The 14,578-nt window shown below is 33.4% G+C and overlaps 1 protein-coding gene across 1 annotated transcript; it reads right to left on the bottom strand.

The window, feature by feature from the left end:
- Positions 1-1,448: 1,448 nt before the first annotated feature.
- On the bottom strand, positions 1,449-13,340 carry LOC149418821 (chitin deacetylase 8-like). Its single transcript, XM_089638677.1, has 6 exons — positions 13,112-13,340; positions 9,425-9,725; positions 8,630-8,897; positions 7,954-8,134; positions 5,682-5,816; positions 1,449-1,633 (listed from the first exon to the last, which is right to left on the bottom strand). Exons 1-6 carry the CDS (start codon positions 13,289-13,291, stop codon positions 1,553-1,555), a joined length of 1,146 nt encoding a protein of 381 aa, XP_089494803.1. The 5' UTR covers positions 13,292-13,340; the 3' UTR covers positions 1,449-1,552.
- Between the last annotated feature and the right edge of the window lie 1,238 nt (positions 13,341-14,578).

The raw sequence follows: 14,578 nt of genomic DNA, 5'->3' as shown, positions 1-14,578 counted from the left end.
GCTAACTACGGACTGACCGGCCCCCTATTTTACAGTCTGTGTAAAAGACCTAGCTGGTCGATTACAGTGACAAACTAAACGATATTGATTCAACTTATAGACATTGACGGTTGTAACACATATGCACTGCAAGTCTCCTATGAGCTAATTATATTAGGTACGATAACAGTTAATAATATCAGTTGTAGACATGTAGTCAATAATAGTGTTTCATTTGAAATAATTGATCACAAATACGTAAAATTTCATTTATTCAAACAACTTTCAGTCTTATTATGCGTAAATTTAGCATGTTATTATTAATTAACTCCTTCCTGTTCCGTGTTTTAACTATATATACTGACCCTCTTTCTGTGAATGACCTGATATCTATCTATTATGTAACTGTTGTTAATATCACTTAAAATGGGAGAATCCTAAGTAAGTGCCGCCCGCAGGGCCTAGCAGACAAAAACCCGCGGAGCGGGTTTTTAACTGCTAGTTTCATATAATTACCGTTTCGGCATAACAAATGTATAGATGTTATCTTCAAAAATAACATATATTTTTATAGAGGGAATTTCATAGAATTGAGGTTTCGGCATAGCAAATATATTGATGTTATCTTCAAAAATAACATATAATTTGTATAGAGGGAATTTCATAGAATTGAGGTTTCGGCATAGCAAATATATTGATGTTATCTTCAAAAATAACATATAATTTGTATAGAGGGAATTTCATAGAATTGAGGTTTCGGCATAGCAAATGTATTGATGTTATCTTAAAAAATAACATATATTTTTATAGAGGGAATTTCATAGAATTGCGGTTTCGGCATAACAAATGTATAGATGTTATCTTCAAAAATAACATATATATTTTTTGGAACTTAAAAACTTTAGTTAGTGAGTTAAAGAGAAACAAGCAATATATCAGTAGAACTTGCTAGAAAAATGCGGAGGCTTAGTTATTTTATTTGTCTTACGTTATTTTATTATATTTTATTTTATTTCTTAACATGTAATTTAAATTCGTTTAATTTACATAATTCAATCCAGTACATTTTTATTTACGTAAAGCACCCAGTGAAGCCCACATTACAAAATCATATTTTATAAAAAAATATTATTCTAATGTATCAATAAAAAATGAATAAAAAGACCAACCTTAGTTTGCCTTGCATTTGTGCCCGTAAAAATGAAGAAGAAATGCTTCTTTACTCAGATGTAAGATAAGTGAAAGTAAGCACTATGTAAAACTCCTATGTTGAGCACTTTTCAGCACTCTCTTAAAAAGGAAAACCTTCTAAAAAGATTAATCTGTTTATAAGTTTTCCAAGAAGGTTTTAAACTAACTGGAGACTCTGTGACGAGGATCCACACTTGTCATTATTTAAAAAAATATGATCAGTCTTCTAGGGTAAAAAAAAAATGCTCAAATCATTTGAAAAATATTTATTAGTCAGTTTTATTTTTTTATTTGATGAATTTGCAGCAGGGTGTTGTATTTTAATAGAAATAATCCATTGAACTTTACCACAGAATGAAGTCTAGGGTAACTCTTCAGTTATTTACTCAGTTCCGAGTGGGTTCCCCAGCCAAGGATAGGACTTGGGGCAGTTATCGACGCAAGATGTCATCCAGCGATCAACCTGAAAGTGAACAAAAATTTTGTAAATAAATCATCCGAAAGTATTTCTATAACATTTCAAACAACTAATCTTAAAATTTTGTAAATAAATCACCCAAAAGTATTTCTATAACATTTAAAACAACTAATCTTAAAATTTTGTAATTAAATAAATTATCAATAAATAAATGATTATAAATAAATTATCCGAAAGTATTTCTATAACATTTCAATCAATGAATTTTTAAATTTGGTAAATAAATCATCCGAAAGTATTTCTATAACATTTCAAACAACTAATTTTAAAATTTGGTAAATAAATCATCCGAAAGTATTACTATAACATTTCAAACAACTAATCTTAAAATTTTGTAAATAAATCATCCGAAAGTATTTCTATAACATTTCAATCAACTAATTTTAAAATTTGGTAAATAAATCATCCGAAAGTATTTCTATAACATTTCAAGCAACTAATTTTAAAATTTGGTAAATAAATCATCCGAAAGTATCACTATAACATTTCAAACAACTAATCTTAAAATTTTGTAAATAAATTATCCGAAAGTATTTCTATAACATTTCAATCAACTAATTTTTAAATTTGGTAAATAAATCATCCGAAAGTATTTCTATAACATTTCAAGCAACTAATTTTAAAATTTGGTAAATAAATCATCCGAAAGTATTTCTATAACATTTCAAACAACTAATCTTAAAATTTTAACGAAGAAATATTACAAAAAGCTTTTTATTACTGCTGGAAGATTTTTCCCTTCTATTAGTAAAAGTCTGTGAACGATCCATTTTCTTATTTTGTAACTCATTACTAATAAACGTGTTTTAAATTTTATACAATTAGTACAGTAAAGTAAGCGCACAAACAAACAGACACGGATAGCGACTTTATTTTATACTATTTTTTTTAGTAAATTGTCGTTTTATTCCAGAATTATTAATTTCATAAACCCAGTTGTTTCGCGGAAGTTGACGTGTGACAATAACATTAAATGACCGTTCAGATTCTAGTTGCGTTTCAGACTTCTATCAAATTGTAATAAGCTGATAATCTTAACAACTTGATACTTGTCCTCTTCTGCTGATCACAATTTGTTCAAAAGCTGAAACGGACTTCAGCATTTAACGGGAACCTTTCAACTGTAAAATAAACAAAATGGCGCTGAATGACCATTTGGTGACAATGTTACATTTTAATTTAAGTGAAACAACCCGTCCTCAGAGTTGTGACACCATTTCAATAGATCAATTAATCATTAAACATGATGGATTTTATGGCGAAAATTCACGTTTGCAGGATTTTTTTACAATGAAGCTTGTTTTACACGTTTCTTGCAAAGTTCAGAATCCGCTAACCGTCCCTGGTTTATAGAGACGATACAATAAAATACGAATGAGCCACCCCAGCCAGAAGCACTACTGCCCCGGTGCGACCGATGCACCAAGGTTGCGTATTTTGAAAGTAAGCAGTGTTAGAACGCACACATGCGTACTAATAACTTATACATTGAAAGCAAAATTGCACATTGCAGTGTTGAAAAGTATTCTGTGTTATGAGTACCAATATACACATATTTACGAACATACACCTAGAGCAGAGGTTCCTAAACTTTTTTGCCCAGTAGACCACTTGCCAAACATTTTTTTCCGTAGACCCCCTGCCTGCCGAATATTGAATTTTTCTAAAACCATTAACGTCCCATGTGATAATCATTTATTTTTTTGGTAAAAAGATTCCTTTCCCTTGCCTGCCCTACAACCGGGTGGTGATATAGTTCCCCTGTTTTTGCATTGTGCAGACAGGGGCGCCCTTGTGAGGTATTACACCAAATGAAAATGGGGCAGGATAAGCAACGGGAATTTATTTCTGTAGCTAGCCCTACAGAACTGCCCCTTAAGTTCTTTGTTAGTGCTTATTCCGATCAGTTCTTCTTGTCATATGATATCCGATTCTTCAACATTTCATTTCCACAATCAAAATGTCCTCAAACTTAGTTTTGAAGTCTGTGTGAAGTACATCTAAATGTTGAACGTCATTATTACCCAGGACGTTTTTCAAAAACAAGTTGGGGAACTAGGAAAATTCGCGGCTTCCAATGTGCAATGTTTTGGTTCAATATATAGACTCTATTTATATACATCAATAAACAACTTTACTATATATAAACATACAAATATCAAATAAGTAATTTCTCAGTCTATTATTAGTATTACGTAAACTGTGTTATTTGTGTTAGGTGTATTGTGTCATTTACGGAACTCCTAAATATTGAGTTGAGGTAAATGGGGGTCCGCTCGTATCATGTACCCCCATTTGAATCTCGTGGACCCCCAAATTTTTTTCTCGCTGACATAGACCCCTAGCAAGCCGATATCGACCCCTGGGGGTCCATATAAACCACTTTGGGAACCTCTGACCTAGAGGATACACCGAAACAAATAACTTAAGAACCTAGTTTTTTATTTAATACAAAATAGGTTCCTAGGTTCTTAGTTTTGGTTTATTATATTATATATCTTAGATGTTTTTTTTAAAATATTTGAACAGAGAATATATGAAACTTATTTTAATTTAAAAAAATGTTTTCTAAGTTCGTCGTTTTTAAAACATATTTGTATTTGAAAGTATACAGTGTCAGAACGCAGAGCGCATACTATCGAAATAATTTATTTTCAATTCTTCTGAAACCATACAGCGTTTGTACACTATGGGTGCGTTTTTACCTTGTATACATTCAAAATACGAGCGCACTGATCGAGGATAGGAAGTACATGTGAATCGTATATACTTTTTAAATAATGTATTTTTTTATACTTCTCGAACCATACAGTGCTGGCACACTTTGAGTGCATTCTGGCCTTGGATATTAATTTTCTAGGAATTGAAATAATTGCTCCGAGTAAATTGTACAGCGCCCTTGAGGTGATTTTTCACAAAAAAGGCGCTCTACAAATTATCCAATTATTTTTTTTCTTTAAACTTCCGATTTAGTTGTCCGGGTTAAATCTTCCCCAAAGGAAAAACTTAACCCTTCCACTCACTTTTCCACAAATGATCATCTAGTCAATCAACATTATGAAAGTGCATTATATAAGCAAAATAAATACAAAACAATACAAGAACAACACGTCAACTCACCAGAGATCAAATGGGAAAATAATTCACCGACTCCAGATATTTTCATATCAGAGGGTTCGGCTCGGTAGAACTTCTAACAGGGCCTATAAATCCTACTGATCCCTCAACGTAAATATTTAAAAAATCTTTTGTTATCCTGCATGTATTCAAAATGACCGACTTTTGCATCTTTATATATAATTTTTTTGATAGATCTAATACGCCTAAATTTTTAATTAGAGAGCTAGGTATAATGCCAGTAGCCGAAATAACGAATGGTAATATTTTTATAGTCTGAGAATGCCAAATTCTTTTTATTTCATTTCCTAAATCTGTGTATTTTCTTATTTTTTCACTAACAGATTTTTGAATATTACAGGAATTTGGAATAGCGACATCAATGATATAAGTTATTTTTTTAATTTTGTCATGTAAAACTATATCGGGTCTATTATGACTAATCGCTCGGTCTGTTAGTATAGTTTTATCATAATATATTTTATAAAATTCGTTTTCTAAAAATGAATTTGGTTCGTATTCATAATATGGTACTACATTACGGCAGTCAATCAAGTTATGTTTAATTACCAAATTTTGGTGAATTATTTTTAAAACTTGATTGTGCCTAAATGTATACTCGGACGGTGCTAATATAGAACATCCCGATATAATATGTTCTATAGTTTCCGGAAAAGCCAAACATTTTCTACACAAATCATCAATTCGATTTGTATCTTTGATTATATGCTTTCTATAATTTTTAGTATTAATGACTCTATCCTGAATGGCAAGCATAAATCCTTTTATTTCTGCGCTCAACTCTCCAGTACTCAACCATTTGTTATTATTATTATTATTATGGGAAGGAGGTTAGAGTTTAATCACCCTGTATACAAAACAGTAATCTAATTACGAAGGAAGGAAGAGTACTTACATCTCCCTTTTTCAGTTGACAACTCAAGGGCTGACAGGTAGGAGTGTATGTCTTCTGGCACTCGGTGTCTCCGGGCTTCATCTGGGAAAACGGAACTGGGTTCTTCACCCAATCGATGACCTGAGATCCTGATGCCTAGAATTAAAAAAAGTTTACAAATATAATGAGTAAATTTACATTCACAAATATATAGCAAAGTTCACCACATTCCGTAAGGAATGAATGAATTCCGTAAAAAAAAATATATCTATGTTTCATAAAGAAAGATAAACATTCCCCGGTTACGAATAGGTAACCTGAAAATATTTGAAAACGTCCTATTACCACCACAGTAAGCGGAAAGCTTGTGTTGTGATGGAGGACTTAGCCAGCCAAGGAATTGAACACACTGGTTGGGATCCAAACCCGTGTCAATACAGCCACCGACCAATCACTAGGCCGTCTGTGAATGTTTTTAATTTTTTTTATTTTAGCGACTATTAACAAAATGAGAGACTATATACAAAATAGCAGCATACAGTTTCATCAAAATTCATTTACGGGTTCTGTGAAAGTCCTATTCAAGGTCTGTTATTATATCATTATAGGCTAGCTGCTTGACAGAACTGAAACAATAACAGAACTTGAAAAAATCTTTCACATAACGTAAAAAATATATAGAAAGAAAAAGATTGAAATTTAATTTTTCGTGTATCTGAAGGCATTGTTTCCTTCTGTTTTATACATATGATAGATTGCGTTGAATGACTAAAAAAGAGAGACTTTGGAGGGTAGTCACAAAATGGTATAGGGAAGACATCTATTTGGCCACGTTAGGACGGTTTGTTTCGGAGAATTTGAACAATTCTTCAAATTTTAAAGTTAATTTTAATTTGAAAATTAACTTTAAAATTTAATTTGAAAATTAACTTTAAAATTTAATTTGAAAATTAACTTTAAAATTTGAAGAATTGTTCAAATTCTCCGAAACAAACCGTCCCAACGTGGCCAAATATGTAGATGTCTTCCCTATACCATTTTGTGACTACCCTCCAAAGCCTCTCTTTTTTAGTCTTTCAACGCAATCTATCATATGTATAAAACAGAAGGAAACAATGCCTTCAGATACACGAAAAATTAAATTTCAATCTTTTTCTTTTTTATATATTTTTTACTAGTTCTAAAATAATTTCATCACATCACTGCACCAGAGATTAGCGACCTAGCAACAAGATACAATTCGGCGATTCATCAAAACGTCTGTAGCTAAATAATGAATTGTCGTAGGTTACAAAAAAATGTTTTGAATACAAAATATAAAAATTAAATTGAAGAAGAAGATAATACTATTAAATCTAAAACATGACACAGAAAAATAAAAAGATAACGGTCACAAGTAGGAATCGAACCAAAAATCTCTTGTTTTACCGGGACAGAAGTCTTAAAATACTAGACCATTGGGACCTATTTATTAAACTTCATATTTTTCGATCTCATATGTCAATTCAGAATTAACAATAACATCTCGCAACTAATTTTCTCATATTTTTAAATATATTTTTAGTTATATTAGTATTATCTTCTTCATCAATGATTAAAATTATTCTGCTGGAGCAATGAAAATGGAATAAGCTCTCGACCAATGATCGGCTATCCTCGGATTGAAATCGGAACCATTCGGAACCCGGCTGCGCAAGCGCCGCTCAACGGTAAAATCACTGCCATCTGTGGCTAATTATCAGAACTATCATAACGATATGTTTTTCCCATATGCTGTGTTTGTTTATATGATTGCCAATTTCATAATTCTATTTTTAAAAAAAACGCTACTAATTTTAGAAAAATCTTTGGTTTAATAACGAAAAGCGCCCACTTATATTGTACACAGGTTCCTATTTTTATAATTTTGTGATAATCTACTGTAACCAGCTCTGTACCATTTATGTTAAGTATGTTATGTTTATGTTATGTTTATGTTATGTTACGCTTATGTTATGTTATTTTTATGTTATGTTTGGTTTATTTATGTTACGTTATGTTATGTTGTTTTATCAATGTTGTTTTGTCAATCATGTCAATTTTATCCTGTAATTTGTTGTATTTATTAATAAGAAAAATGTTGTAATGTATGGCCAAGATCACTCTTAATGGGTGAAAGCCAATATAAAAAATAAAAAAATAACAGCATTAAAATAATATATATGACATTCCCGTTCGAGGATAGCCGCCCACGGCTCACGTGTGCCTGACAGCAGCATATATCAGATTACATTTAAACGTAATGGTGACTAACCAGGTAGACATCAGGAAGGGTCTGCATGTAGTCAAGGAAGGCAATGTATGCGGGTAAGTGGTTGGGGTTGAGGGTAAACCAAGCAGCTTGTACATAGAAGCCGAACGGGGCGCGGTTTCCGTTGTACTGCTTGTTGAACTCCCCGATCATCCATTGGGTCAATCCTTCAACATCTTCTGGGCTGGAATTGTACAAAGTGATAGTTTATACAAAGGAGAAAAGTTCACACTGAAGGAAGTAAAGAGTACTGGAATGCTGGAATATAAGATTATTGAGTCTCATTAAAATATCCTCACTTATTCGAACGAGATTGAACATTGTTCCGTCCATTCTCACCTTTTTAAAACTCGCGTGCTTGACTCCTCAGATTTCTGTGGTTTAGAAGTGGGTACTTTAGATAACATTTTTTTTAGCTGTCCCCCTCTAAACAAATATCTCTCTTCGTATCTAAAATTGCCTCCCCTCTGTTCAATATAACATCTCTTCTTCTTTAATATTAAATGATGCCTTAAAACACACTTGAAAGGTGAAAGCCAGAAACGTTGAACAAAAATTCTGATAGTTTCGAAACTTTTTTATCTTTTTACACTTTTATCTCTCTAGGATCTACCTCAAATCATTTTAGAAATTGACAGCATGAAAAAGAATACCACCGATCATGCTAATGTTTACTTACATTTCAACGCAGGCATCAACCATAGAGCAGAGGGTCTGGTTTTGATCCTTCCAGGTGATCATGGGGGTGACCCAGACGTCGGAGTAGGACTCTGTGGGGCAGGAGCCGAGCAGACACTCCTGGGTGCTCAAGTACTCGGTGGTGTAGGGCCAGAGACCGGGCTGGATGAAGTTCTGTGTGGTCCAGGACATGTCGTACAGGAAGCCGCTCTGCTTCAGCATGTCGTACTGGTTGTTGCCGGCCATTTGGAGTAATGGCATACGGATACCTTTAATGGAAACTCTTCATTCATAAAATTATCGAAATTTTTTAAAATATTTATGCATGAACATCCACAAAATAAAATAAAAGGCACTTTTTGGCCATGTTTTTTTCTTGCATAAATCAAAACAGGCGGATGGTGTTAAGCGGGAATTTAAACCTTATCGCCATCTACGTAATGGTTGTTATTGATAGCGGCTCAATTTAAAATATTGCAAGACGTAGTGCATCGCCTTAAAAAAATGAATCATTAGTTTTTTGTTATTATTGCGATGAATATAATGGAATCGAAATTTGAACGTGTGGCTGAAGTCGTCAATACGAAGATGGTGATCAATTTTTGTTCCCAGTAGATTGGTTTTGCGGCCTCCAGCGTCCTCGGAAGATAAATCTACCGTTTTAAAAATTTTGAAAAGCTACATTACATTGACTTCAATTCAGCCTCGTATCTCATTCCAGTGCTGATATAATGCGTATTTACGCACGCGTACCTCTAAAGCTATATATTACATGTAAAGAATTAACTTTGTTTACCTTTCAAATCTTCTTCAGGGATCTTGGCAAAGTTGCTTGTCAGGGTCCTCTGATCGGTAAACTCCTGCAAAAGCTGGGGCAGGGAGGCGTTGTTCAGATTTATGAGAGAAATAGAGTGGAGACTGATCTGCTGTCCGTTGGCATGCAGCTCGTGCACCAGCGAATAGTCTGTGTACTCGTGCGAGACGAAGAAGGTAGCCGCCACGGGGCAGTCGTTGGGGTTCTTGCGACCGTACAGGGCCTGCCTGTAGTCCAGGATATTCAAGGGGGTCACGGCATAGTCGAAGGTTAGAGTGACAAACTGGAATGTTAACAAAGACACGGTTAGGTATAATTGAAATCATACATATATTAGAGAATAAGGAATTTTTCTAACCTAACCTTTTTAGCACACAGCCAAAAATTTTACTAGGCGCAAGGATAAAACTGTTGATTCTTATCGTTCGGAAAGTCACATTGCAAATAAATAAATTGCTCAACAAACGCTGATTTTCGGAATTTTTAACAAACTTTAATTAAGTTTTCGGAAATAAAAATGTTAAAATTAATAAATTAAATGTAATTAATTAGTTAGAATTAATCGATTCATTGTAACTAATTAATTGCTTAAGGCGATGTACTACGTAGTAATTTCAAATCTTGTGTTTTTGGTTTGAAAATTTGGTCGCCTAGAAATGTTTCAGATGCTTTAATTAAATACTGCGAGTAGAATACATCCTGGCCTTTGAAATAATCGAGTATTTTTTAGATAAGTCTTTTTATAAGCCCAGAAACAAAATAATGTATAGGCCTATGAAAACTGCTTTAAAGTTCAAAATATCCTACTTACGAACCTATTTTCGGCTATGGTATGGTATTGTATAATTTGGAAAATTAAGTTATTTATAAAATGATCGAAAAAAAATTCAATTTTTGTGCATGAACATCCAAAAAATAAAATAAAAGGCACTTATTGAACATGTTTTTTATTTAAATTGCCAACTGGTGGGCAATATTGCCCTGGTTGGAAACCACTGCTCTATCCTAAGTGCTAGTGTTTTTTGGTTGTTTTTTGTTCATGGTAGATTAATTTCTTAAAGTTGTTAATCTCGCGAAACGGGCTCGTTTTAAAGTAATGTGGCTACGTACGATTTTGAAACAGATTGATGATGTCCTAATGGTTGTCAAACTATCAACACTGCTAGATGGGTAAATGACTTCAGGGTAGTTTTGTTTTAATTATTATTTTTTTAAACATTCTACTGTATTCATTCCATCGAACATTATATTAAACTTATATATCTTAGCCAAGAAGTCAAATATCTTAATTAAGTAAAACACTAAAATAATGTTCTTCGATAAGAATTATCGGAAACCTTCATACATAGGAAATAATTACATTTTAAGTACAAATTCTGAGACAATGTTCTGATTTGCCCTTGGATATAATACATTTTTTTGCATTTTTATCTAATCTGATGTAACATGACATTTATAATTGAATCAAATCGAAAACGCAATCGTGAAAACCTGTATCCATGGAGTTATGAAAGATGAGTCACTGAGTTGAACAGTACCAATTTTCTGATTCTTAATTACTAATTAAACATTTCTACTTCAAGGATAACAAATTATCATAAGCAATGATTAGTCGCCTGTAATATCAATACAAATAGAAAATATCTCTCGAGTAAAAATAAATGCCGCCGACGGGAAATGAACCCGCGCCTTCTGATGTCCGGTCAGACGCTCTTCACCACTGAGCCACGTCGGCTTTTCCAAATAATTCAATATGTACTAGTATTTCAATAAAAAATTACTGCTTATTATATTTTGTGCTATGCATATAAACCTTGTCTTATAAACATTAGTTTATCATTAAAAAAAGTACAATTTTTATTTACTTATTTTTCCAAAACCTTTACTTACTTTCTTTTTATAATTTTCCAAGTTGATGGGACGATTTTATATCGAAATTCAAAGATTGCTGCATAATTTAGCCATTTTATATATTTTTTACATTTTACATATGTGTTATAAAGGTTTCGCATTTACATGACGATCGAACTTCAGTTGAAGGTAATGTAAATGTTAAACAAGAACCCTTTTTCACATTTTAAAAGACTCTCACATAAAAGTATCGTATCAGATTAAATAGGTTTGCACTTAACAACTTCGATAGAATTATCAATCAAGATTCAATCATCTCATTGTTGCATGGCCCATCCATCAAAGCGATATGTACCGCATCACGTAAATACACACGAACAAATTACTAAAAAGTATTTTACATACTGCTAGAAATACAATAAACATTCGTATGCAATAATGGACGGAGTTGGAAAAATTTGAGGGGGCATGTGATAACCAATGCTGACCACCTAAAGGTTCACGAAGAAGACGTAGTTCTGGAAGCTATCTCAGGATAAAAGAGAAACAAGGATGAAACACACCAGGAGTTCTATACTCGAGTAATGCTGAATGGGTGAAAACTGCCAAGATTCAACTGATTTAACTTGAGGAAGGTTCACAATTGGACGCTAAAAGTCTTGGGAAGAATAGATGGTGTAATTCGTTCCGTAAAGGTATCAAACCAGACAAAAACGACAGCGGTGCTAACATGAAAATCTTATTCCCCGAGAAATGCTTAATGGTAATCACGTAATGCTAGGTATACATACGAACCTCAACTTATGGGAAAGGAACGAAGCAACCACAAATGGCTCTAAACGCCGCTTGCGGAGTTGCTTGGTTCTTTTACCGTAATTCGTGACTCGACTCGCGTTTTGGTTTGTAAATGTATACGTACCATAAGAGATACCAAGATTCGGGAAATTTGAGCACACATGAGGGGGACAAAGCTGGACACCAGCTTATCACGAAGAAGAATGGAGATTTTTAAAGTATATTAAATAATTAAGACACCAAGGTTCTTTATAAATAAAACTAAAATGTTTTCTTAGATTCTCACATAGCCGAAAGCCAAACCCAGTTTTTTCGCAACGACAGTTTTTGCGTAACAATAATTTTCAGCAGTGAATTTTTGTCTACCTCATTTTTTTACACAAGTGAAAATCAAATATTTGATGAAATTTTGGGCATTATTATGAAATTGTGACCTAATTTCAAATAAGCCTGATTCAGAAAATGAAGATTTTTTGGAAACGAGTGAAAGAGGAACATGTGAAAAAATGAAATAGTCTTTGAAACAGTACAAGACGATACTGATTTTGAACCGCAGATGTTTAAGAACAATCCCTGTTAGGAAGAGACGATTTGGAACTTGTACCACCCAGTAAAAGAACCCTCTATAAATGTTAGAATGCGAAGTTCGAATAGTTTTTAGGTCCAAATTAAAAGCTCGCAGTTTGTCATGACGCCATTGAAAATATGGCCACTGAAGATTTCTGATATTGTACTACACAAAATTGAATACTGAACACACTTTTTTGCAAGAAATAACTTTCGTCTCGTACGTTTGGAAAATATGTAAGGTGTTCTCTTTGTCCTTCAAAAAAACATAAAAACTTGACATTTTAACGGGATTGGAAACCATCTTAAAACAGAATAAATTACACTGGTGCAAACCTTATTTTAGATAGTATTACGTAAGCAGTTCCATCTCATAATTAAAAATGAACATACTTGAATAAAACCTACTACACTCTAGTAATAGTTGTAAAGCTAGAAAGGTTAAGAGTGACTAACCTGGGGAGTTTCGGTCCTGTTGAGACCTCCTGGAATGTCAACATCGGAGCACCTGCAACTGGGCAGCTTGCACTTGGTGGTGTCGCATTTGTCTGCGGGAGCCCTGTCTAGCCCGGCCTCCTTGCTGGGCATGGCCATCACGCTCACCGCCACCATCATCAGAACCACTAGCACCTTCATTTGACTTCAGTCAATCAACAATCCCCCAATAGATCACAAACCACTAATGGCAGAATCTTACAACATCTCTTCCTTTTATAACTTACTTTATCTCCAGAAGATAATTCGTCTTTTTCGTGATCGCGAATATGAGATAGCTAAAAAAAATTAAGATAATTATCATTATGGTTTTTAAACGATATGTAGGTATTTATAATTAGTTATATGGCTCATCTGGACCGTGATTCGATTTTTTTTAATAAATATATGGGTAATCAGGTGTTTCCGTTCGATAAGCCAATACATAATTTTATTGAATTTTTTTTTTTTTTTTTTTTTACAGTAATACCGCACAAGAGTCCCAACTGCTCCCGTCTGGAGCCAGTGAGACTATGGCATCCCCAATTGGGGTATGTTGTGAGGCTGAGGGTATTGGGGAGGGGAGGGAGATGGGGAAGAGGAAGGTGGGGAAGTACCTGGCTATTCAGATCTGGTCACCAAACACGGCTAAAGCCATTTCAAGCAACGTTTCAATTCTGAATGGTGGTCTTACACCAGGGCGATACTGAGAGTATCTTCCACTCTGGAACGTGCCGCAAATATACTTTATATTATTTTAAATTAATTAATTGTGAAATAACACAAATTAATCAAATAAAATTTATTTGCGCACGCCGGGTTCGAACCCGCGACCTTCGGATCTGTAGTCAAAAGCGTATACCACTAGACCACGCCGGCCGTCAACACTAAGGGTTAATAATCACAGGTTAATTGTAAAACGACGTCAGACGATAGTACCTACTATTTTTTTGTAATGGATTTGTCTTCTATGTTTTCTTTATTGTTTTGTAATTTCTGTCTTCTTGGCATTGTATATATATATATATATATCTATAGATAATACGATATATTTTTAAATAAAACCTTCTGATTTACCTTAATTACTATAAAAGGAAATTGACTGCATTTGGGAAATTTTTAACTTTAGCATTTTAATTTTTAATTGTGTAAAATTAAAATTGGCTTTCGCTTTGTGAGATGACAGCCGGAATATTTTCTGTTGATGACATTTTCTTTTGTTAGTATTCCTGATACAATATGAGTGGCTAGACTTTTTACATTTTACTCTACGCAAATACTCGGTAGGTACTATTTTGGCCCAACTCGAAAAATAAAATAAAGGTATTTAGGCATGTTTTATAAATAAAAAAATTTGTAAAAAAAGGTAAGGTTAGGTTAGGTTAGGTTATTTTAAGTTATGTTAGGTTAGATTAGGTTGGATTATTATGGTTTAGGTTGGGTTATTAT

This window comes from Hesperophylax consimilis, chromosome 13 (assembly GCF_061612785.1).
Source record: "Hesperophylax consimilis isolate HC1 chromosome 13, BYU_Hcon_1.0, whole genome shotgun sequence".
In the NCBI taxonomy this organism is placed as follows: domain Eukaryota; kingdom Metazoa; phylum Arthropoda; class Insecta; order Trichoptera; family Limnephilidae; genus Hesperophylax; species Hesperophylax consimilis.
This window is presented reverse-complemented; position numbering and strand designations above follow the sequence as displayed.